Raw genomic sequence first — 26742 nt, forward strand, 5'->3', positions numbered from 1 at the left:
CTTCCAGTCTATCATGCTGTTGGCAGAGGGAAGCAAATACGGAATGAAACCCAAGAAATCACGGTGCTGGTTGTCAGAGGGCCTTGGGTGAGCACGAGGTACTTGATCATGGTTCTATTTTTATGACCTTGTGGTGTAAAGCCAGATTTCTGTGTAATGTTAATGCCATTTTGAAGCTTTCATGTTGCAGCGCAGTTACAGCTGCAAGGATTCAAGGGAGTGCAGTTCCAACTCCCATTAGACTCACAGGGTTCAGTTGTATTGGGGACATCATGGACCAAGAAGGTGGCTCAGAGAAGAACTTAAGCCTTGCTCATGTACCAAAATTACTGGACAAGATACAGGCTCTGATCTCTATTATGACAAAAGTAGCACAAGTGAGTGAATTGTCCCTTCTAAAACCAGCTTATCCACCCGGAAAGGCCCACTCTTGGCACTGGGCAGGGCTTGCAGCACGTTGGCATTTAGAACTGATGGCTGTTGAAATCTGTTTTTACTTAAACCAGCTTGTATTGAAAACTTACTCATGACGAGAAACAATATTGGCAATTACATCCTCAAAGGTAATTTCTGGCAAATAAATAAATTCTCTTTACAAAGACTGCAGAGGTGCTGGTTATTTTGGACCATTTAGGTGGCTTTCTTTATACTTCAAATAAGGTGATTTTTGTTATGCTTTATCTGTTTCTCTCCCACCCCTGGAACACCATAACACAGCAATATGGTCATACAGCACATCTCTACACCACACTCGACTACACTTTGAGTTAAAATAAGCTTCTGAGAAAAGTTACAATATCTTATGAGAAAAATCCTTTAAGTTATAAACATTCTTTTCCTCTGTTCCAGATATACAAAGTGGCAAGGGTGTGAGTGCACCACTTTCTATAGAGTGAAACTGGTCTTTTCCAGCACTAACACAAACACCTTTGGGCAATGGGCTGGAAGAGAAGTGCTGCACCTGTCTGTGTTCTCTGAGTGATCAGAGGAATCATCGCTTCAGCTGTTCAGGCCCAGCCCTAACAGCCTGATAACTGAGCCAGGGGCTTTCAAGCTGACACAGCCCACCCCTGTACAGCTTCATTAAGAGAGTGTGGCAGGAGAGGAGGAATCCAAGAGCACCAGGGAATAATGCAGACACTCCTCACTTGGTAATTAGTGAGTGCCCAGTGGCACTTCTTTTACAGCACTTAGACAGTTAAACCACAGCTAAATTGGTCTTTGTCTCTCTCCTCCTTTTATCAGAGGAATTCACCTCAGGTGAAACACAAACAGCCTCGAGGACAAATTCTGTGACAGGAGTTTTCTTGGAAGCAGATTAACTTCCTTAGCCTGAAAACTGTGTTTCTGCTTGACACCCGTTTACCCAAGGGAAACAGCTGAGCCCCTGTCCCCAAGGGAGTCGTAGGGGAACACCTCAAACTCTGCTTTCTGAGACAGAACTTAACCTTCTTTACTTGGTGCAGGCACCCTCATGACCATGCTGTTCCTAGCTCACATTACACACGGCTGACATTGTAAAAATAGTTTTAAAAAGCCATTGCTCGTAGCTGAAGAACTCCGAGAGCCCAGGCTAAGATGAGATTTATTGAGTCATGGCAACAATGCTGTAGCTGGTTTTACATTTCATTTTGTAAAGTAATGTGGCTCTTTTTCTGATTCTCATTAAAACACATGAAGATGGCTGTAAAGCAACATTGGCACGTCCACGTCATCGTGTCTGCATGATCTCCAGTGAGGTTTGTCTACAGCAGCGACAGAGCTGTCTCAGCAGCTCAGATCGAAGCCACGGTGCACAGATGGTCACTGTAAATACCAGAAAGTTGCTCATCTCTGTACGTGTCATTTATTTACATACAGCTTTGGCCCTTGTGTGCAAGGAAGGAAAGAAAAGTATCCAGAACCATCAGTGATCCACTCAAGGCTACCAGGTTTCTGTGTCCAGTTATAGCCTCAAATACAGTTCTTCCTTTCTGGGAGAAGTGGCCAAGACAAGACCTTTTTGGACAACCGCTGCTATGCTAGGCGAGTTTAGCATGAACTAGAACGTACTGTAAACATTAAACAGAATTAGGAGTATTTTAGAAGTATTTGCAACGTAGTGATTAACCAAAAAATACCAGGCTCAATACTTATGATTAGCAATAAATACAAAGTAATGTTTGCACGTCGCTTTAAGCGGGCTGATGTCACTGGAGAAGGTCTGATTGAGAATGGTAAAGCAGAATACTCTGCATGAGTGTCACCGAGACAGATTTGCATATGGCCCATCCATATCCGTTAGTAAATAAGCTAATGCAGAAACATAATTCCCTCCCTTTGGAGAGAGAGGCTATAGCTAAGCTGTCCTCCCAAAAATCTGATTGAAACCACCTGGGAAGCCATTCCAAACCTCCCAGTCAGAGCTGCTTCCAGCATCCTTCCTGACTGCCAGTTCAGCTCCATCCTTGGGAACAGCCACTCCCTCGCTAACACCAACCGCACCATCTCCTCACCACAAGCCAGTCTGTAATGTCAACTTCCCTGAAGGAAAAAGCATGGTGTGCTACTTGTGACGCCGCAGAAGACAGGGCGGCTGGTTCCATCAGAAGAACGTGGTATCTGCTGAAAAGGCACCTGCAAGTCGAAAGTCTTCTCTGGTCAGCACGCTGTACATGCGCTGGGGCAAGGACTTGGAGTAAGGGGCAGGGCGGGGAACAGTCGTGCGCAAAATCACCTCGCGGCCCGTGGGTAGGGGGAAATCAGAAGAAGCCCCCGCGTTGAGTCTTCGCTCCTCCGATGAACCTGATCTCCGCAATTCTTCCTCGAGAGGAGGCACTGCGGAAACCTGAAATAAGCACAGAGGTGTAATTACAGGGCAAGCTGTTTCTTGACATTGGGGTTCAGAAAATAGATTGTAAGAGGAACAGAGGAAGATTAGAAATGTACACACATCAAGAGGCTTTACGGGTACACGGAGCAAGGCAGTAATGGGATGTCAAGAAATAAACTGCACACCATCAAATGGAAGAACCTTCATGTATGGGTGGGAAGCTCAGCCTACATTAAGCTCCTGATCTCTGACAGCGTGAAGCAAGGGTTCTGACCAGGCAGATGCCCTTCTCCAAGAGGGCTCTCTCCTCAGCTCCCTGTGGCTACATGAGGCCAAGCAGCCCCCTCTTAAAAATAAACAGCACCACTACCAGAGCCTTGATAAAACGTCAGCCGCCTTTTCAGACTCAAACTAATGCTTCAGTAAGCGCCCTCCATGGCCAGAGAGGCTCGCCGGGGTGAGAATGAGAGCGAGCAAGAGGCTGCACATCTCCATCGATGCTCAGTGCCTCGGAACCAGTAAGGAGCAACACTAAAGTCCGAACACTGCAAGAAGGGCGGGCATGCTCTGATCAGCCCCCCAGAATATTGCCTAATTACATACATTATGTATATACACACAGCCTGATACCCTGTAGGGTCCTACCTTACCTGTACACAACTCAGCTGCCCCCCCCCCGTGCACCCCTGCTCCCCCGCCTCTCCCCAGGAGCAGGGACCCTGTATGCTCGGCTCTGCAGCCTGTGCCATAGGAGAAGTCACCAGGGACAAGCGCCACCTCTTCCCACAAGCCCGGTTCTGAGAAACCAGCCAAAAGGACATTCCCCGTGCTACACTCAGCAGTCACTCCAGTTCTTCCCCACACCTCTCTGCATCTGTCCAAGCAGTTCTACAGTTTCAGAGAGTCCTGGTACCTGGGACTGTGACATCCCGGTAATGTCCACCTCTGCCTGACTCACATCTGGCTGTTCAATAAACAAACACCGTGACAGCAACAGGGAAGAACACAAAGGCAAGGCCACATATTCCAGCATCAGAAAATCTTAATGTTCATGTGCAGAAATGTTTTTGGTTTGGTTTAGGTTTTGATTTGGGTTTTTGGCTTTTGGGTTTGTTTGTTCTTTTAAGATTTCTCTTTCTTCACGACCTGTCAGGCTCTAGAAATAAAGTCTGTGAATGAAGAAAAACCATTCTGGAAACACAACATTAATTTTATGCTTATTGTGTGCACAATGGTACAAACTCAACCAGGCTGCTGCTCTACATCTACCGAAAGGTTCAAGTCTATGAAGCTAGGGAAGATGAGTGGGAAATGAGGGACAAAGTTGGTTACCTCATCAGAAGATTCAGTCAGCTTGGAAAGGGATGAGAAAAGAACCAGGGATGAAAGATAGAAACAAAGGCAAGTCAGAGGTGACTCACAAGAGGTCAAGAGGAGACTGTAGGTTTAAGAGACATCATGCACTCCCAAGAACATGCATTTGCTAGCAGAACTCTCCTGAGCAAACTCAAGAATATAACAACACATTTGACACAACTCAGAGAGGAATCCGGGTTCAAAAGGCAAGGAGCAAGGAAATCATTCAACTTCTGTTTACCAAAAGGCTCTACTGAAACAATTCACAGCAGATTAAACATGAGGGGTTTTGTAGTGAGTGAGGTCCTGGCTCTCTAAGAAGCCTTAATTAACAGTGACCAGATACAAGCAGAAAGTGTCTGTGACCCAGCTTCAGTTACCGGTGTTTCAAATGAAACAAACCCCTAGGAACTGACATACCTCTTATCAAACATTAATGCTAGAAACTTTTACTCAGCTTTCTATGATCTAAAAACATAAGGCCTTGGTATTAAAAAGGCAAGTGCAAGCGCTGGCATACACCTACAGGGCACAATCTCGGGTTCTGCTGATTGACAAGTTGAGATTTGCAACTAGATTTTCCCTAGAAACTGGAAGGATAAAACAAATGTTCTGATTTTCATTCCTCAGAATAACTACAGTCTGTTTTCAGAATGGTCCTTTTTATGCCGGGTTGCAAAATACAGATTACTGTAAAAGCGTCCACGCCTTAAAAGCATTTAATTACCAATCACAAAATTCTTACAGCAGTGATTTCCAAATGGGACTTCAGGCTCTAAGATGTCTGCAATAACTATGCTCCCTTGTTATTACTGCTATAGTTAAATTTGAATTACGATAAATCTATGCCATGAATATATGACTGCAGTCCAAGAAGTTGGGAAATCAATACTTTAAGGCTAGTTATTACAAAGACTGCTTAAGAGAAACAGAACATTTACACCAATAGAGGCTGGGGTAGGGGCTCCTAAAAAAACATATGTGACACTGGCAATAATGAATGTAAAGTTGTACTGGAAAAGAACAAACTCTTCCTAAGCACAATGGCTTCCACAGAAGAAATCTCCAGTATTCCAAATATAAACCTCAGTCTAAAAAGTTACTCCTCCTAAAATATTTAATATTATGACATGTTTCTCTACACTCCTACACGAAACAACCACCACACTTGATCGTTCTTGCTGTGATGTTGCATATGTTGTGTAAGCTGAATAAAGCAGAAATTTGCACCATCATAGCATTACTGATGTTACCATTTGAAGTAAATCAATGGCACCTCTGTCTACCCACATGGTTTTAACTGTTTCATATCTCTGGTTATCTACTCTTTCATTTTGCAAGGTTCTGCTACTGCCAAAATCACATTGAACATCACGAAAAAGCTCTCAAGCACATTTATGACAATACATGCATATATGCGGACAAAATAAACTGGCATCACGTGGTAAGTCGCTGCCTCTTACTGCTTAAATCACAAGTGCCTGCAAAGCAACCAGGAACACTCTTACCCTCTGCGCATTCACGAACAGCTTGTGAATAATGCTGCCGGCAGGTCCTCTTCCCGCACCAATAACTGACACTTCTGGCTGTTCCAGCAAGCAGTTTACAAATCTGGTGGTACAAATCATTGAAAAGGGAAAAAGAATGTTTAATTCTCAGCTGTATCCTGCTTGCTTGTCAAAAAACAGGATTGTTTCCAGTGAGGAAGTCTCTGCCTGGCATCATTCACACAGGGCAGGAACTGGCAGAAAAACTCAAGAGTTCTCTGTCCTTTAAGTATAAGGAAAAATGCCCGTGATTTCTCAGCATCCCACTGAAAAACCACCATCGCCTTTTCATCCCTTTACTCCTTTCCCACTGTTCTGAAGACTAAGTCACCCTTAGTCTTTAGCTGTTCCCTCCTACCTCGCTGCTCCTTCCTTCATGCTAACGCAAGCAGCTATTCTTTCACAGATAACATAGGTCAAAACTAAGCTGAACACAGCAGCTCCCACGTAAGGTCAAGGAAGGTAGAACTGTACAGCTGTTTGTGTCACAACTCCAGCAGCTGGGCCAAGTAACACCTGGGCTGCAATTCAGCCTCTGAAAGAATCATAGAATCATTGAGGTTGGAAAAGACCTCTAAGATGATCGAATCCAACCATCAGCCCAACACCACTGTGCCTACTAAACCATGTCCTGAAGCGTAACATCTACACACTTTTTGAACCCCTCTAGGGATGAAGACTCAACCACCTCCCTGAGGAGCCAGCTCCAGTGCTCCCCTACTCTTTCAGTAAAGAATTTTCTTCTGCTTTCCAATCTGAACCTCCTCTGGTGCAACTTGAGGCCATCTCGTCCTACATTTGCTATTTGGGAAAAGAGACCAACACCCACATCACTCCAACATCCTTTCAGGCGGTTGTAGAGATGGATGAGATCTCCCCCCAGCTTCCTCTTCGCCTATATATCTAAGCAACTCCAGTTCCCCCAGCTGCTCTTCATAAGGCTTGTGTTCCAGCGCCTTCCCCAGCTAAATACAGTATTTGAGGTGTGGCCTCACCAGTGCCGAGTCCAGGGACACAATCACTTCCCTGGTCCTCTGGCCACACCATTTCTGATACAAGCCAGGATGCTGTTGGCCTTTGTGGCCACCTGGGCCACTGCTGGCTCATGTTCAACACCCCCAGGACCTTTTTTCCTGTCACGCAGATTCCCAGGCATTCATCCTGAAGCCTGTAGCGCTGCACGAGGTTGTTGTGAATGAATTGCAGGACCCGGCATTTGGGAAAGGACCTACTTCTCTCAATTAACTATAAGTGGATTCCAGACTCCTAACGCAGATGTATAAATTCAACATGAAAAGCCTTCACAGTGTCAGCCACACAGAATTAGTAACAACATGACAGGTTTTCGGAGCACAAAGGTACTGCATTGGTCAGACACCGCTCCTCTGAACTCCCAACACACACTACTGAAATGTCATCTCTCTCTCAGCACCCCAGCAAGTAGCAAATCATCTGACAGCAGGCAGCAAAGAAAGGAAACACGCCCTGGCACTTCTCACTCATGTGGTTCCTCAGTAATATATTTCAAAGTAGTAAGGAGACTAGAATAAGAAAATTTAACTTCAGGGGGGAAGGGGAAATTTCATTCTATATTAGTTATAGAAAATACTAAAATCCTAGTCCTTCTATTTTACATTTTACCAAGTTCATCAAATGTACCTTTTACATGCATGAGAAAATAAATTAAATCCCCAGCACTGCCAAAACGAAACCAAATTACATTAAAATAATCTGTACCACATGTTTTCAAAGAGATGGTTACTTAGAGGAGCATTTAGGGCATCCACACTGAACGCCAACAGGCACCCCATGGACAGGGACACTGAATGTTTGTAGCTACTAAAAAAGATTCCTTGGTATTTCTGTATTATCATCGCTTCCGCCTGTCCTAAAATTTGACACTACAGAAAAAGGGCATCGGGCAAAAACCAAAACAACACAGGGAAAAATTAAAAAGGAAAAAAAAATCACCAGTCACCTTTGTAGATCTTCTTTCTCCTCCTCATTTTCACATTTCTCTATCCCAAATTTTGCTTTCAGAGACCTGGCCCTGGCAATGGTAGCTTCCACACTCATAATCTGAGCAATGATTTCCTGCAGGAGTTTAATAATAATGAAAATTAAAAAGATGGTGTTTTAGCATGCCTACGAACAGTTTCTATTAAGTCTATTAAATTTTATTACATTTTCTAAGCCAGTATAAGAGCCTTACTTCCAGCTTCTTGTCCTCTGGATTGGGGAATCTTAGAACTTTACTGGAATGGGATATTATCTGCTTAATAATCTTCTTAACTGAAGATATATCTTCTAGTGCTTCTATCAGAAGGAAAAGAAATGACGAAGTTGTAATTATTGCATCACTGTTCACCCTAAAATACCTCAATAATTTATTAAACATTATTTACCTTCTTCCTTTACCTTGAGCACAGCTGCGTGGATGACACAAGGCAAGAGATGCCTTGCAAGGTCAGCTGGTTTCTGAACTGCAAGGTAATGAAGCACCTATAACATCAGAAAATTTAACCTATTAGTCATCAAAACTACTTCCTAAAGATAAGGTTAACTATGAAATTCACACGAAAAGAGCACTGTTGTAAGACAGACTCAATAAGTCACTGATGAATCCTCAGCAATTGCTTACAGCCCCAACAGGTCAGAATGAAATTAGAAGTAATTCTGTTTTAGGAATACTTCAGTTTCCTAACACATACGTGCAGGTAAATATCTGTTTTATTTACTAGCAAGTCAAAGAAGTACCTAATTAATTCAGCTTATGAAGTCACATTCCACTCACTAATTATTTTAGATACTTCAAATGACCAGTTGTACGGCAGCAGGAATTTCCGATTAATCCTAAACCACGTACAAAACAGTTTAGTAATTCCAATAATACAGAGTAACAATGTGTTAGGGTTTAAATCTCACAGAAGGAAGAAGAGAGGGCTGCTGTAAGCATCGCAGATCAGACTATCACCAGCTACAGAGCTTTTTACCTTCTCTGCCTCCCTTGTGTCATCGAAGAGTCTCTTCTGCCTCCGGGCTGGGACCGGCTTTGCTGTTTCCCAGGCCTCCACCCACATGTTGCTAGGAATCTTCATCCGGGCGCTCAGCTCGCCTTTAATGACTACATTCCCCTTCTCATCAACCACTTCCTCTTCGATGTAATCCCGCGGGGAGTACCACCTCACAAAATCCTCCAGACAACAGCCAGGATTAGCTGCCTGGAACAAAGAGGAGATAAAATTTGTGCCTGAAACATCCTGTAAAAACATGACACCCTGGGCAAAAAGGCAGTATGGTTTAACGGGCGGAGCACAGGGCAGGAGCCAAACCTCAGTGAATCCTGTTTATAGTCACCAAACTGTACACTAGGAAAGAGATCGGGACAGTGAAGGAATAAAACATAAGCCAAAACAATTGCAAAGGGTAAAAGCCACACCATCAACATAAACAAAGAAACCTTCTTATCGCTCCAAACCAGCACACTCACCAGTCATTTCAGGCAAGCCTAAAATTATGCTGTTCAGTCAAGCTTCTATCTGGTACCTAATACATGCAATAAATATGAACGTTCACTCATTTTTTTATGTATAAGTTTATACCATTAAAGACTTAAAGGAAAAACAGCCCACACCTAAAAGAATCACTGGGCTGTACAAATACTCTGTCAGCACTGACCTTCCACCCTTCTTGAATCTCCTTCAAACAAAACCAACTCCATTTTTAATAGATGTAATATCAATACAAATAAATGCATCCATAGGTCTAGAATATAAAAGGAAACTATTCTATGTATCTATCAAGAGTGCACTTCCACTTCATACCACGGTTCTGCATTCTTATTTTGAGTTTTTAGATCACATACATCATAGAAATAAAACTGCTACATATATCTAATACGACAAAAGTCACTACTAATAAATAGATATTGATACGTTATACTCTTACTCGACAGTACATCTGTATTATTTCACTACAAAATAACATTGCAGTAATTAAAAAAAGCATATATAGCTATTTCCTGACAGAATCTCCAAAGTCTGTAGTTTCGATATCTTCTGATTACAGCAGTGTATGTGCCCTTAGCTCCCTCTACAGAGCTCAGGGAGAAATGGAACAAATTATCCAAAATCACAGCTATTTTAGTCTCAGTTTAATGACCAGCTATATAGAACTTCTAAATAGCAGTAACTCATCCTTCCCATAAAGGACAAAACATCTTCAACTATACATAAAAATTATGTCCATCGCCCCAAAGTCCAAATACAGAATTGTGAACAGGTTAATAGATTTCTTTTCTTTACGCCACTTTTAAATGTTATCTATTTGGAGTCTGAGTAAAGGTTCTTTGTGCAAAGCATAGCAGAAAGTACAGGTGAGAGAGACACTAAATGAAAGCTATGAATGGTGGTGGGAGGGAGAGATGCGCAAGTTGGATTCAGGATTTTGATGCCCAGTTTTCCTCTAATGTCATTTTGTATGGGGTTGTCTGATTTTTAATTCCCAATTTATCAACTGTGTGGGTTTTTTTTCCCTCCCACAGACATCATACAAATTCACCAGACTGCTACAGCATAATAAACTAGATAATTTCAAAATCTATGACTAAGGGTTTTGTCAATAGGCTTTCATTTTCAACTTTAAAGTATTTTGAAGCTGTTTTGTGGAGGGAAAAAAAAAAAAGACCTTCAGAATTGTTCAACACAAGCAAGAGGGTTTGTTTAACTAAGAAGATAGCAGTCTCATAGGATTCTTCAAGTAGCACTACCTTAAAAGACTCCATATCTGAGAGTAGGCAGGCGCTCTGCATGCGTGCCCGAAGATGAGCACCTTCTGCTGATGTCCCTAGTTTTGCCAGTACTTCAGACTGTTCTTCCAGCAAATCTTCAGTCATGGGTGCTGGTTCCTGCAACACAGAAGAAGCTGAGTTCACAAATAGCCTCTCTTCCACTTAGCCATTATTAAGGCAGGAAGGACTGGAAAGCTCCCTGTCTTTAAAAGTTCATTCTACTTTACTTGTACTCAAAGGAAACATTCATAATTTTCTACTGCTTCACCTGTTCAGACTGAAGCTGTGCCTCCGAAGATGACACTAACAAAAAGAAACTAAAAAGAAAACAACCTGAGAATGAAGTAACAATATAAGGACCTACTATTAAAATGCTTGCTATTTCATCCCTAGTCACTCTGCAAGAACGTTTGTGTCAGATAACATTCCTAGCTGTTTAAAGATAAACCTACTTTAGATAATTGTACCAAAACCTGGTGACTGAGAAATATATTATTTTAAAAAGAGAGAAAATTTAAAAAGCAGCAGTGTAACCTATCCAGCACTCTGGCCAGGCAGCTAGAAATCTTTGTACAGTAGTTCCGCTTAACAGGAAAGAACATAAGGAGGGAACGGAAGGTGCCTCAAGAGCTGGAAATAAGAATTCTAATTTGATTTTAAAAAAATTTGAGTGAAATTTCATAAGACCCATTCTCAAATAAAGCAAAGCGCACGTGAGCTTTCAGCTTAGCAGCCTCATCAAGTTTTAAAAACAGAAAACAAGGATGTAGGCCAAAAACACTTAGCAATTTTAACAACAGATACAGCTGTAACCTGCAAATTGTATATAATTTCACAATCCTAGGTATAAGCCACAGCACATGACAGTCTTATTGCACATCTGGGGCAGCTCTTGCTACCTAACCTGCGTTATTGGAATGTAGAGAGGCTCTCCTGGATGCAGCAGTGTCAGCTTTCCATGCGGATGCAGACGACCTTCTGGTTTTAAGTTCACAGTCTCTTTGTTGCCTTCTTTCGCTCCTCCTTTCTTCCCATTTTCCTGCCCATTTCCTTTAAGATCTTCTGTGTCACTCAGACATTCAAAGAATTCCTCCTCACTATCACTCCACGATTCCCAAGATTTGCCAACTTCTTTTTCCTTATCAAGGTTATCTCCGGAGTGGTCTGGTCCTTTGCCAGCATCACCAGAAGTACCACTAGGCGAACGATCAGGCATGTTCCCCCTTTTCCCCTCATCTCTTGCTTTCTTTCTTTCAATGCAACAATTTAACATCTAAGAAGTTAAAAGGAAAAAGAAAGTGTTAGCAATTACTTCTCTTATGGAAACAATGTCACAGAAAAACATGGAGAGTCACCAAAACCCTCTTACAATTCTAAAAGGTAACAATGAAGAAGATAACATTTCCATTAAACTTGTTACTATATACAAAGGTTTTCCCAAGCAATGAAGTCCAAACCCAAAAATTCAAGCATGACTAAATCTGTAACAGCAATATATTTAGTAAATAATTAATATAATTTTTACAGTTTCCTTAAGAGAAAAATCATTCTTACGTTTGAGATATTTACCTGCAGTTTCTGATGTAGTAAACAGCATCTCAGATCTGGAGGGCCATTAGCTAATCTAAAAAAAGGCAGAAGCGTAACCATTATCAATTATAAAGTTGAGTTTTTCACACATATGTGGTCTTAAATCATATAACATCCAAGAGAGAGGCAAATATCCACACTGCATCCACTGCCCCCATACCAACTGTGTGGCTCCTCTGCGCTCTCAGAGACACGCCAGTGACTGAACAAGCCAGAAGGTAAACTACACGTATTTGCTAGAGGTCAGTCCTGAAGCACAGAGATTTCTCTCACTAGGACGGAACAGACACACCCTGCATTTCCTGGTCAGTTTTCCATTTGGAACTTAAAAGTGTAACTGTTTTTAAAAAAAAAACAATTAAGCACCTTTGACTTTACTTTATAAAGTGATCACTATATATTTCAACTTCTACTTTATCTAAGCAAAACCGTTTGAAAGTGGCTGGTCCAACCCATTTAAAACAAACTGAGGATATATTTTTGCTCTGCACTGATTTCTCATCTTGACAGAACCCTCTGTCTCTCCAGAATCTGGAGTTCAAGCATTAGCTGCTTGAAAAGGTTATTACACCAGCAGAAACTTGGAACAGCTCCCTTAGAAAAGTGGCGAAACTACACCACAAAGCAAAGTGTTTCTCCCTATATCAGCTCCTTCATTTTGATGGAATAATAAACTGGAAACCAAGCATTTGCATAAGCTTGTTTTTTTTCTCACCCTCATTCACACAGTGGAGTGCTCTTTAACTTGAACTTCCCCAAGCATCTTCAAGTTTTCAAAGGAGCGCACAGATGCTTTCCTCTACTCCTTATCCCTTCTTGCTTTAAGGAAGTAGGGTAATAAAAATAGAGGAGAGCATTTACAATTTAAAAAAGCAAACCAGTACATTGCAAAGCCATATTGAACCCACTCTGTTCCTGAAACAAAGAACAGTTTCTATGATAGAGCAAGGGTAAAAAAAACCCTTACCCTGGAATAAGGTAGTTGTTCTCCCATCTGTAGCGCATTTCCAACACAAATTCTTGCCAAAGATGTGCCACTCCTTTTACTCCTCCGTGATAGAAGTTTATCATACAAAGACATAAAGCTAGTTTGTATGTCAGACTGTCAGAAGGAGCAGATTTAAACTGACTGAAGAGATTCTAGGTAAGAAATAAAAGAAAGCAGGAAGTAAAGGAATCATGACATTTTTCTTCCAAAATCATATGATGTCTTTCCTGTTTGTCAATACAAGCAGCTAATATTTTAATCCTGTAAGCATAAGCTACTAAAAATTACAGTCTTTGGAAGGAAACAAAGAAATTAGAAGGAGAAACAAAAATAAAAATCCCTATTTCTACCTAGAGATTCCACAAAGGTAAGTTCCCATTCCCAAAAATTATCTTTTACTTCGCAACCACAGCGAAGCCTGTATGAACAAACGCTCCAAAGTGCTTTCACTCTTTCTCTCTCTGGTGAGTGCCAGTCAATAAAACTTACATAATCTTCAGTCTCTGGAGGAGGATTGTTTCCGGCTGAAGTGCTAGTTCTGCTTTCAAATCCATCTACAAGTTTGTCAGCAGCATCAGGAAATAAGAACTTGAAGAAACCAAAAAAAATTTAAACAAAAATCAAACTTCCATCAGTATGTTTTTCCTGCTTTTCCCACTTTCTGTATAAAGCTGCTGGTTACATGCCATCAACTCCTACAATTAAGACTGTTAGCACAGTTCAGAGTTCATTTTCAGTCCACTTTTTTTTACATGGACTTGTAACAACTGAGGCTATTTCAAGAAGCTGATAAATGTGTGATTCAAAGACCAGGTTGGATGAGGCTTTGAGCAACCTGATCCTGTGGGGGATGGAACTGGATGATCTTTAAGATCCCTTCCAACACAAACTATTCCATGATTCTATGAAATAATAGAACTGACATCAGAGACCTTTATTTATAATTCTTCTATAAAGTATAAAACAAATGCATCAGTGGAAGCATGACACACACTTTAAATGAATGTAATGTGCGTGGACAGCTCACTTACCAGAAGAATGGTGTTCAGAACTTCATTGTTTAATGGTGATTCATCCACACCTCTGTGTTTGCGAATTTTTTTCTTTGCACTGTGAACCATATTTGTGACTGATAATTTATGGATTGGGACCGGTGCCGGCTCTGTCAGCTTTGACAAAGCGTGAGAGATATCAGCGACCTCTATAAAATAAACAGAACTATTTAGAACAAAACCAAAACCCACAATATCGTCTCTCTTTAGAGAAGTTTAGCTGTCACATTCAGTCTGTTTATCTGGTGTATCAATTTCAACACCCTGCTAACCAGAGCTACACCTCTGTGTTGTCAGGTTCCATCCCTAATATTCACTGTTCTTATCCACACAGATAAGCAGCAGAATCAGGTCACGAAGCAGCCACAGACTGTGCCTGCTTTATTTTACAGAACGAAGCCTAGATGGGGTTGGCTGTAGGTAGTGCCCACCACCTACTGCAGTAGCACTGCATCCCTGCAAACCACTTTCGGCAGAGCATCAGCAAAAGCCTGCTGAAGGGTCAGCATTTCAACTTTGTTTATACGTGACACCGACAAATACAGTGTAGGTAGCACAGACTGCTCAAGCGTACACTAAAGCTTTAGATAGGCCATAAATAAATCCGGTACTAATCACTATAGACATGACATTAGGTGGTGTAAGCACAATCCTGTTTTAGAGTCCTCAGGTGAACTCCTCAAACCAAAACACTTTTTCCAGAGTAGCTGCTGGTAAACCTTAGAACCTCTCTTACAAGAAAATGAATTAACATTGTTAAAAAGACAGCAGACAAATTTAAGTGAATAATTACCAGCAGCCTGAAAAATCTCATCTTGGCAAACATTTCAAGACAATTAGAGGCAAGGAGGGCGAAAGAGACTGTACATTAAGCAGTAAGAGTAATACACACTCTGCTTGGTGTAACTCTTTTTTAAGGTCACTAGAGAGTTTCTTCAAAATTATGACCAAGTATAACCAGGGAAAATACACTGATACAGATTTGGAGAGAAGAAAATGTGACAAGAGGCAGGCAGGAAGGAAATGCTCACCATACACAGCAAAAAAAAAAAAAAAACAAACAAAAAAAGAAAGGGAAAGAGACATCTAAAAGATGTCAGTATCTATAATGCTGTGATAAAGTCTGACCTGTTGGTCCAATAATTTTGGCTTGTTTGGTTTTTTTCTGTTTCTTTTCCTTAAAATTCCTTAAAATGGAGGAAGGCAGCAAAGTCTTTCAAACAGAAGAAAAATAACATGGAATGACTAAAAATAAATAACACAAATGAACAGGATTTTAGTTTTACCTTTTCCTTCCTCTTCAAACGCAGACCTTCCAAGTATCTCATCAGTTGACTCCTTCCGACGGCAAAGCTTGAAGAATTCAGTAAGGAAGTCACCTGTAAGAAAAAGTTTCTGAACAGCTACTCAATTAAAATCTCATTGACCAATACGCTAACTCTCAAAACGATGCCCAAGAAACACTAAATTTTATCCTTTCAGAATAAATGATAGTGTTCTTTCAGATGAAGCACAAACACCTTTAAACCACATAATTCAAGCTTAGGAAAATGCACAGCTAGACAGCTATAAGCCACCTGTCCAGAGCACAGTTCTGCGTGCAGTTTAATCCACCTCTTCACCCAAGGCAAGACGATGCTTTTGTAGCCTGTTAAGTTTTTCTAATTTTGAAGGCCTTTTCCCCACAAAGTAAAAGGCAAGACCGACAATAGTACAGCTCTCTAGGCATCCCAGTGCTGCCTGTCAGACAGACCAACTCAACTAATGAAATGCATATAACGCAGAAGGCACTTCATAAAGCTTAAAAGATTCTAGGAAATCTAGAGTTTTCACACAAGACAAGGAGTAAATACTTATTCTCTGGAACCTATTGAAGTCAGAAGAGCAACAAAGTTCCTGGCACACAGACACAAAATAACCTACTGCAGAAACTTGTGTTCCTGCAAAAGCTAGTGTTCTTGAAAATGAAGCCCAAACTATCATCCACTCGAAAAAAATAAGGGCAGTAAGGAAACAGTGGTCATGACATAATCAACAATTCAATCCTAACTTAACAACTTAATAGCTTAAAAGCCATAAAAGAAGATGTGGAATTCTGATGCCTTACCCAATAGACACTGAGGGTTATCTGCTTTCCTGACTCTCACGGACCACTGGGGTGCTTGAATAGGATCCAGGTCACTTTAAAGGAAAAAGACAAGTGTCACACTGTCACCATAAGAGAGGAGTATCCAATAAATGTAATGTGATAGCCAGTTAGGCATGGAAGCCATAATACACGCCACGTTGCATGGAAGAACATGGCGAACACTCAAATGCAAGCAAGACTCCCTGTTCTAATGTAGATACATAATATGAATAAGAAACACATGAGAACAACTCAGTTTTCAACTAAACTGTCTTCTTTAAAATGTATTTAAGTTGAAAATTCATTTCTGCATAATTAAAACAATAAACCACTTTTTTTTCCCCTTCTTCCTCTTTCTTACATATAAGTATATGCTGTTCTTCCTCTTTAGGAGGCTTAGCAGAAAACTTGGATGATAGTTTTGGGAGAGGGATGCCAATCAGTTAATTTCTTCTGCTTTCCGTGCTCAGCTATCACCTTTTCCAAGAAATACACAATACACAAGACTTTTAACTCTAGTATGAGAATAGGCCCAGAAATGGAGGTGTACGTTCTGTTGAGATTATAATACAGTAGTATTTTCTCACACAGTAATGTATTTTGGAAGGTGTTTGCCCAAATAATATGTTCCATCAATTCACCTTAGTATTCCTCAAATCAGGTTCTCTTTCACACACAAAGCAACACACATTTCATATGTTGCTAAAATGTAGTAGTTAACAATAAGGTACACTTTAAATATTTCCAATTCAGACCAATACTTACGAATAAACATCATTGTCGACAACTATACCTTCCATTAGCTGCGGCCATGTAGTAGCTAAATGAAGCTCACTGAAACAGAACAAGATTTAAAGCTTTCAGTCCTAGTAGAAAGTATTCTCTCCATTATACCCTGAGAGGTATTTGTGGTAGTTCATACTCAGGCCCTCTAGGTATTTTACAGCTACATCCAGAAATGTGCATGTTTTCCAATGAGTTTTCTTGCTGCTTACATTCTGTTGGTTATTCTACAGCACATCACTGAACTTTACCATCACCTGGCATACAGAGCTCATCACAACTCCTCTCTACAAAAGGCATTGTGCATTGCATTCTAGGCATCCAGGTACAGAGGAAAAAACAACTTTCACAAATTGCCTACAGCAATGAACACCGTCTAATATGTTAAAACGATTTCTAGATTTGCTGAAAGGTGTCAGAGTATTCAGAAGAGAACACAGAGACATTGTAATAACTCAGTTTACAGACCCTCTGAATGTAAATCTTCTACAAACGTCAAAGCAAAATATCAGAGTGAGTCCAACTCTTGAGTGAAGGCACACCATTTTTTAAGTTTATCTCCGGTTAAGGTGTATTTCAATGTCATAGATTCAGAGGTAAATGGAGTAATCTAGATATTTATGGTGAACGATTTATGAGCTAGAACCCTGAATATCATTAGACAATTTTGCAAATAGTCTTATTTGCTATTAGACCATTACTTATCACAGATGGTTTCTAGGTACTCAAATAATTCATCTGTCAGCGATGTATTAAGCGACAGGCAGCCAAAGCTCAGATTTGAAATAATGTAACTAAGTCCTCCACTATGGAAGTTATAAAACACAGTTTTCTGATCTCTTTATCTTACCTAATCGGATCCTCACAGGCTCCAAATGGTAACTTCCCAAACTCAAGGCCTCCAACTTCTCCCCCAACTAGAGCATCTATATCTGAAGACACATTGAGACATTTTGCATACAGAATTTACTGAATACTTTAAGCAGTATAACATCATAATTTCACAGTAAAAAGACCACAGCATGTAAAATGATCAGAGTATAGCGAAACAGCTAGGGTGACAGAGCTACAAAACCATGATCTTAGTGGATAGCCTAAGTAATTGTTTTCAGTAGAAACTGGGAAGTAATCATGCAACTAGACAAAAAAAGGCAAATTCTTGTTATCCATGTTGGGAGAAGGTTATTCCCATCATACAGGCAAAGATGATGGCTATAAAGGCAACCTTAAAGAGTCAATGTCAACACAAGAACAAACAGACAGAAATTTACCATAAAAATATTTAGGCAGGAAATCTGTGCCAAGAAGAAAAGGGAGACTCCAGGAGAGCAACTATCCAGAGTAAAAAATCGACTACTTTTAAAAGGTTGACAATTTTATTAAAAGAGTGATTATGTCTCCTACAGTTAAAGACTTAACCCAATGATCTGGGAGATTCCCTGTAATCCCAGGGACTTAAAAATGCTTCCTGGCATCATCAAGCAACTTACATCCTTCAAATATATAAACCAAAAAGAGACGGCCTTTGCTGAACAAGGATTTAAATGAGTAGTAATGTATTGTAATGTCATTATAATAATGCTATTACAGCATCTGATCCTCAACTTTAAATGCACCTGGCAAACTTTACATAAAAAGTAAGTGAGGTTTTAGAACAGTTAAAATATTTGGATAACTTTACTAGATAACTTCTTTTTCACAGAAGATCAAAGACATTTAAATTCTTTGGTTTTCAGAAAAGCGAACTGAGTGAGGGTAATAAAGTACAGGTCTAGCTCTTCTCAGTGAATACAAACCCACAACTGTAGGTAGCAACAGGTAGAAAGCGATGTTGTCCATCCTGCATCACACTATATTGTGAGCTCCCTTAACCAAATCCTCTACAAGAGCAGAATTTATTCAAACAGCTCAAATCAAGTGATTTGATCAGAATGGTGCAACTCATTCACCACAAACCAGAGATTGTGACTCATTGAAGAACTATAGCAGGGCAGAGAGATTACAGAAAGCACTGACTGCTGTCACTGCAGGAATAATACAAAATAAAATCTGTAGAACCAGATTCCGAAGTTCTTTTGGTAAACTTGGCTTATCTATAAAGAGAAACTAAACAAACCCATTGATTTTCTCTGACCTTTAAGAACAGTACTCTCTTTAAACATATTTTTAATACCCTTTATGTACAAAGCCCACAGGATCAACTTCATTAAAGATGGCTTCAAAACATACCTTCTATTATGCTCAGATTTTTTTTTCTTCAAGCAAAAGAAAGCCAAACAATTAGTAACCAGACCAAGACCATACAGGTTCTGTCCCTGTAAGTGTGCCCTAAATACTTAAGCCTTGTTACGTAAAATTACTACCAAGCCAAAAATAGAATTTGGGCATTTTAATTGTTCTGCCATCTTAAATAAAATACCACATCTAAGAAAAATGTATGTTAAGAAGACACTAACATCTACCTTTTCCATATAGATCTGTCTGCCTTTGAGCCAGGAGAAGTATATATTTATTTTCTAATGCTACCTATATATAAATATGTCGGTTAAAAACAAACCCTTGACACCCATGGAAGAAAGTGTTACCACCAAACAAGCATTTGGAAGTTCATCGTGAGATTACAAAGCAAGTAAACACATTCCATTTTTTTCTAAACAGCATCATTATGGCACAAACTCATCAAGTCACCTGTATGTACTTTATACTTAAGACTATATATTACTTTTCCCCTTTTTCCCCTCAGACAAGGCTACTATAATAATCAGAAATTTTTCCTGCATGAAAAAATAAACAAATCACGTGCTTGGCTGATTTAGGTCTATGTAAACAACAACAAAAAAAATCCAAACTTTTACCTCAAGTGAGGTCTATATATTTCCTCCTTTTGCCATCATTAATACACTTCAAAAGTGAAGTGTTAAATTCTATTACTTTATGGAAATAATTGACAAATACTCCTGTGAAGTACCAGCACCTATTAAATCCTGAATCCAAAAGTTTCCCTATGGAATTCAGGGCTAAATTCTTTACGGATCCACATTCAGTAACCTTTTTCTCCCCAAACAGATACTACCATTTCAGACGTATCACTGCATCTCTAAAGCATATTCCCAGGCACAGCCCTAACCAAAACACCCGTCATAACCATAACGCACAGGCACGATTTCAGAGCAGCTTTAAGCTTGCCAGCCTGTCACAGGGAGTGGGATGGTACTCAGTTGTAACTAAAGCCTTTCCCAGTAATGCAGAAAATGTTTTAATCCTTCTGGCAAGATACACAAACACCTTCTTTTGCACTGACTGTTTAACTTAAATCAAGTTATTCTGAAGACACAACTCTCTCACCTGGTGGCTGCTGTGGCCAGAAATACTGCTGCCAGTCTTGAAGCACATATGTAAGCCGAATAGCCATGCTAATTGGAGGTAGTGGCGTTAAAGGGCAACCCTGAAAAACAAGAGTTTAGAAAAAATTCGATGTAAAGAGTACATCCTCTCAAATATGCCAGGCCTTGAACAGAACTTAGTCACGATAACTGGTATTACACGTAATTTTATCAGAACTGCAGCTCCCCAAGGATTACTAGTAATGCCACTGCCCAACAGGACACTCACAGGTAAAAAGTAAGCACAAAAGCTTTCTAAAATGCCCAAAACATTCACGTGCTTCATTTTAACTGGTAACACACAAGTAACGCTGATCCAGAATGTGTTAGGTTTTCATTAAAGACTTTTTCCCTCAGTGTTTTGATGAGATTGTGAATTTCCAATATTAGTCATGAAGTTTTGCAGTCAGCCACACCACTCCATGAAGAAGCAGTCCACTCTTCACATTTCATCACGTCCTTCACTCTTATCTTAGCTATGGAGAGCTATAAAGTATCGAAATAAAAACCCACTCTAAGTCTCCCCTCTCCTTTCTAACTGCAAAACATTTTGTTTTGGGGAGGAGGAAGAGAAGGTTGTTACAAGGAGACTGTAAACCAGGCACATTCTTTCACACACCAGTGGAAAATAAAAATGAAAAAGCTGCTAATATTGAAGAACATAACCCGTCTCAATTTTCAGTCTTTATCACAAGATACTGGCAATAAGTGGAAAACAACTTTGTTGGTATCAGCAGTGCAAGCCGTATTCTTACAAAAAATAATCCCTAGAACACAGAAGTGAATCCACAAGCAACCAGATAACAGAATAATTACTCTTAGTATCAGTTATACACGTTCAGATGTACTTACAATCTTGGACTTGAAGATGTCTAGTAATCCCGATAAATGAGTATACTGGTTTGGCACTTTGCGAAGATGAACCATTTCAAAGTCAGTTCGAACTCCTGGACCCTGACATTCTCCAACATACATTCTGCGCCATTTATGATGTATTTGCACAAACAGTGGGACTTGACTATAAAACATGAATATTTCAGATTATTTAAAACATCGAGCTGTCCTTTCAAACTAGCTAAATATTTTAACATAGTTTCAATACAATTTAATATTCTTTACAGCATATTTTCTCAGTTTAAAATGCTTAGTAGGAATCACAGAAAAATTCTGTTAACTTCACCATTAAATGGAACACCCGACAAATTGTCATATCATAAGCAGAGCTCTATCCATGACTTCAGCTATGTAATTTTCAGCCTAAATATTTCTTGAAGAATACTACAGTTACTCTTACCCCACCCAGGGAAGAAACCATCTTCTTAAAGCTATATTTTGCATGCCCGTTATTCCAACAACTTCTAGTGGCTTTTGAAAGCCTTTGAGGTTTTTAAACAATAATGAATATAAACAACACATCGAATCAATCTTTTTAAAGATTCCATGGCAATTTTTTTTAATCCTTCTGTAACAATATTACGGTGCAAATACAATAGACTCCGAACATATTTTGCTAACAACTTAGTGCTTTGTCTTCACAACAGCAGTGTGCTAGATTTTTACCTGAACATGTAAATAGGTTTAAGCCTTCACCTACCAGCCAGTGTTCCCCAATGCAATGGAAACGGAACTCAGCAAAAGGTTACATTTCGATTCACTAAGAACCGCATCATTATTTGCAGCCGGAGCAATAACCACAAACTCACGTAAGCCATACCTTGAGAGAAGGAGAGAGGGAGAGAGGAAAAAAGAGCATATTTCTGGTTTCTGAATAACCTAATTGTCACCAAAAGATCGTAGAATCTGTTATTTTGATGCGAGTACCTCATTCAGAGAGGTCAAGAACTTAGCGAGCATGGAATGCTGCAGATTCTCAAATAATAAACTACTGCAGCTTAAGGGCATTCAAACACCGTATTCAAAATAACATGAGGACTCTCAGGTTTGTCAGTCTGGAGTATTTCACTTTATGTCTATAGGAACTGTAACTGTTTATACACAGAAACAGTCTCTCTGAAACAATGCTATAATGTGCTTGAGATCTTTATTACTAAGAATTTGGTTGTTATTCTTTCTTAAGGGGCTGTAGCTTTCCTTTTTAAGGATACATCTAAATATTACAAATATGAAACCCTGGTTAGTCTATGAAAATAAAAAAAAACATTTTTTGGGGAAAAAAGGAAAAGGAAAGATATGCCCACTACCATGGGCTTTTTTTACATTCCTTTCCTGTGCCCAGTACAAAGAACCATTTTGCTGAAGCTTTAACTCTTGATGGAAAAAAAAATTTACAAGTGGTTGCGCCAGCAATATAGATCTTGCAATTTCTGTGTTTATTTGTATTAAAGACAAGAGACAGCATACGCACCATCTCACCAAGCAATGAGCTCTAGGAGGAAAGTCATTGTTCACGCACAACAAATCCTGCATAGGTAGAGGAAGGGCATCTAGGGGAAAAAGTGACACGTAAGAGCATCAACACCAGTTCAGCTTACTTACAACTTACTTATATTAGCAATTTGCTGAACACAAAGCACACTGAAAGCAGAAATATCAGATCCCATCCACCTGATTCCAGAAAACTTCACACAGAAGCAAATCAATGCACTCTGAATTCCACATTCTCAAATCGTCTTTTGTCGTATCCTTACAGGTAAAGATAAGAGAACTATCAGCTACCTTCTACCAGTTCTTCTTTCCCTTCTTTGTCGCTGGGCTCTTGTACAAGATAATGATGGGTAATTGAGAATCTGAAGTCTGCAAATGAAATTTCATCAGATTTCTCTTCCCACACTCCTGTGGTATATACACCCTGCAAATGAAAAAAGACAATATCGGATCACATACTATAGGTTAACATTCATAAGCTTTAAAAAGTATACTGCCTACATAACTTCATGTACTGCTAAATATTTATTTTTCAATAGCTAAGCAATATTTAATTTCAGAAAAACAGAGCACTTCATTATAAAGACAGCTGAATGCTAAAATCCAAGTTGCCAATGATCACATTCATTTCAAGGACCAGATATTCCCCCGAGAAGTCTTCAGAATTATATGGGAATGAAGAAGCAGATGTATCCTCTCACATGCGACTATGCACCTTAGGTGTAAGCACTCTCAACTTTGCCCAAAGACAGCAGCTTCCCACCTGGGATTTTATCTAAGTTTATATCATTCTACACAAATACTACTTTGATATTTACTTCAAAAGTGCTTCCACTGATAAATGATTTTGTACCTATAATTTGCAAAACTTTTGTAAAGATAACTGACTTTTAAACAAAAATATAGCATGCGAAAGTTGCTAGGAAAAAAAGTCAGTGAACAGAATTGTATGCTGTTGCTAAAACAAAGCAAGCGGGACAACCCTTTGATTCGTAAATGGCATCTTCTCACTAGAAATCAAGGAGAGAGGTCTGAACAAGAAAAGACAACACTGACGGATAAGGCTGAAAACTAGTTCGTTAGATAACAAATTCTCATATCGAATAATCTGTACCCAGACTAAAATTGAGAATCAAAGTTCTTCTGGAAACACAGCAGCCACTCAACCCAGATAGCTGAATTTATCTGCACCAGTATGCAGAAGAGCTCAGCAATTTCCTCTGCATTTTACAGGACCGACAAAACTCTGCAGAGGCTCTAATTAGGCTTTGAAAAATAAAATCTCTCCAATCTATGAATTACACTGAGTCACAACTAGCACTGTGCAAACCTCAACCTGTGAGGCGTGACGAAGGCAGGGAAAAAAAACTCCTTAAAGATTTAGATCCAGCTTTGTCAGGGAAATAGCCTGTTTGGAGATGACCCACCAGTAAAGCTACTGTCTGTCACACCACCACTTCTACACACGAAATTCCCCAATACAAAGCATTATCTGCCACACCTAAGAAAATGGCAATACACGTCATATGCATATGTACTACAAGTTAATAATCCAAACTCAAAGAGAAAACTAAGAACCAGCAACTGACCTTTTCTAGAGGTTTCCCTGAAGAAATCCCAATAAGTTTCCAGTCATTCAATACTTCTTCTGTTTTTGAAATAAATCTATTATGAAGGGGAAAAGACATTAATATTACCCGAATATAAATTTATATTACAGTTCCCTAAAAGCAGGAAATATGTTGTCCTACTATGGAATCCTGTAAAAAAGCCCAAAGAACAAACAAACATCAAAAAAAAAAACTGAATAGAAACAGAACAACTGCTTCCTTGGTGCTTCCTTGGACAAACAAGACGGAACTCCTATGTTTACTTTTCAGATTATAGTTACTTTTAGCACCTTCTTCTGGTATTGCAGTGTATCAGTTAAAACACATACGAGGTCTTACACAAAAAAAAAACCCCAAAATTAACCCTATAGCTTGGGAACCAGGAGTGGGAGATGGTTACAGGACATGTTCTAGCCAGTCACAGTGAGACAAGGCTCAACGTGATTGCTCCTCTCAGTACGAGCAGATGTGTGTTCAAATAAGAGATATTTTCTTACTCTCCACCGGAAAATGTTGGTGTGCAAGAGTCAACAGCAAGTTAACATCAAGACAATGCACCAGACCACAACACTTTGTCTGTGAAACAGTTTTTTGTTAATAACAACATCCCTGTGCTTGAGCACTCACCCTGTTCATCAGGACAGGCTCCCTCTTCCCAAAGATCCAGCCCGTGCTCAAAAGAACCAATTGTTTGTCGACAAAAAATGTGAAAGCAAAAACAACGAAGATCCTCAACAGCCTTTCAGAAAATGGTCTCTGGAATTGCTTTGAACATTGGCAGCATCGTGTGCAGCCGTGTGTCAACTCAGATGGAACTTTTGAAGGTGACCGTAGTGGATCATCTTAATTTGTTAAATAAAAAGGAATACAGGCACAGTCTTGGTTTTTTTCTGTTGGACCTCATACTCCTGTTCCATTATTCACGGATAAATAAGCATTTGACACAAAAGCATAAACTAAATTCATATGTCAAATGCAGTGCTTACAATCTTTGTCTCCTGTCACAGACATCACCACTGGGAAAAAAATGTATTAAAAAAAGAGGGCATTAAGACAGCAAGAGCATTCCTCACCTTAAATTTCTTTGCCCACTGCCCCGTCAAATTTTAAAGGCTCAGGATGCGAGATGACAGCTTTAATAACCAGGGAGCTACTTAAAAATCACAAGACCCCTGGGTTGGTAAAGACTTCTGAAGCCATCAAGCCCAACCGTACCTGTCCTCTACTAAATCATATCCACGTAAGTCTTCCAAATGTTTACTCTACTCCCTGGCAAACACACACGAAAGCGGAGCTTTCGCCAAGCGCAAGAACAGCTCCACCAGATCCTCTTTATCCGCTCATCCCCTTGGCAGGGCCGAGACCGGGCGCGGCGCCCCGGCTCCCGGCGGGAACGGGGACGGCAGAGCCCCAGGGGAGCGGTGCCACCTACCTCTCCCACTCGGAGGCGGTGGTGAAGTCCGTGATCTCGAACACCTCCGACTCGGGCTGCGGGGAGAGAGCGCGAGAGGGGGTGAGTGAGGAGAGGAGGGAGAGAGGAGAGGAGGGAGAGAGGGGAGAGGGGAGAGGGGAGAGGAGAGAGGGAGAGGGGGAAGCGGCACAGGGCGCTCTCACCTCGCTGTCCGCCGCCATCTTGCGCGGCCACCACCCCCCGCGCAGAGGCTCACGGGAAGGGGAGGGTTGTTTGGGTTGGAAGAGACCTTAAAGCCCGTCCAGTTGCACCTCCTGCCACGGGCGGGGAAACCTCTCCCCAGATCAGGCTGCTTAGGGACCCATCCAGCCTGGCACGGAACACCGGGATGGAGAAGCCACAACTTCCCTGGGCAGCCTGTGTCACGGCCTCACCACCCTTATCGTGAAGAATTGCTTCCCAATGTCTATTCTAAATCTTCCCCTTCCAATTTAAAGCCCTTCCCTCTCATCCTATCACTCCAGGCCCTTGTAAACAGCCCCTCCCCAGCTTTCCTGTAGCCCCTTCAGGTGCTGGAAGGTCGCTATTGGGTCTCCCCAGAGCCTTCTCCAGGCTGAACAACACTCTCTCTCCCAGCCTGACCTCATAGCAGAGCTGCTCCAGCCCTTGGATCATCTCTATGGCCTCCTCTGGGCCCATTCCAACAGTTCCATCTCCTTCTTATGTTGGGGATTCCAGAACTGAACGCAGTACTCCAGGCAGGGTGATAGGACATATTCTAAACCATCACAGTGAGACAAGGCTCAGCCCCATCGCCTCATTCAGTATGGGTGGATGCATATCAAATATGGAGATTTTCTTCCCCTCAGTGGGGAAATGTCCGTGTGCAAAAGTCAACACTGAGTTAA

General features: G+C 40.5%; 1 protein-coding gene across 5 annotated transcripts; it reads right to left on the bottom strand.

The window, feature by feature from the left end:
• Nucleotides 1-77: 77 nt before the first annotated feature.
• On the bottom strand, nt 78-26129 carry RAB3GAP1 (RAB3 GTPase activating protein catalytic subunit 1). Of its 5 annotated transcripts, XM_054070763.1 has the most exons (26): nt 26038-26129; nt 25856-25911; nt 24403-24478; nt 23105-23237; nt 22794-22872; nt 22023-22142; nt 21281-21446; nt 20391-20490; nt 17896-17977; nt 17028-17096; nt 16242-16315; nt 15421-15513; nt 14114-14283; nt 13572-13670; nt 13062-13234; nt 12074-12128; nt 11409-11777; nt 10484-10621; nt 8709-8936; nt 8121-8217; nt 7928-8031; nt 7694-7809; nt 5677-5779; nt 4145-4165; nt 2717-2827; nt 78-2616 (listed from the first exon to the last, which is right to left on the bottom strand). In XM_054070763.1, exons 1-26 carry the CDS (start codon nt 26053-26055, stop codon nt 2515-2517), a joined length of 2952 nt encoding a protein of 983 aa, XP_053926738.1. In that variant the 5' UTR covers nt 26056-26129; the 3' UTR covers nt 78-2514. The 5 variants fall into 5 exon arrangements, 4 of the variants coding, with proteins under 4 accessions (XP_053926738.1, XP_053926739.1, XP_009565950.2 ...); XM_054070764.1 differs by lacking the exon at nt 4145-4165; XM_009567655.2 differs by having other exon boundaries at nt 78-2827.
• Nucleotides 26130-26742: the final 613 nt, after the last annotated feature.

Source organism: Cuculus canorus, chromosome 6 (assembly GCF_017976375.1).
Source record: "Cuculus canorus isolate bCucCan1 chromosome 6, bCucCan1.pri, whole genome shotgun sequence".
Classification (NCBI taxonomy): Eukaryota; Metazoa; Chordata; class Aves; order Cuculiformes; family Cuculidae; genus Cuculus; species Cuculus canorus.

What these genes read in the sequence shown, in the direction of transcription:
- RAB3GAP1 (XM_009567655.2), bottom strand. An exon ending in CAGAGGACAAGAAGCTGGAA is followed by an intron (nt 7,810 to 7,927) that starts GTAAGGCTCTTA and finishes AAACTCCTGCAG; the next exon opens with GAAATCATTGCTCAGATTAT. An exon ending in TGTTCGTGAATGCGCAGAGG is followed by an intron (nt 4,166 to 5,676) that starts GTAAGAGTGTTC and finishes TCCCTTTCCAAG; the next exon opens with CTGACTGAATCTTCTGATGA.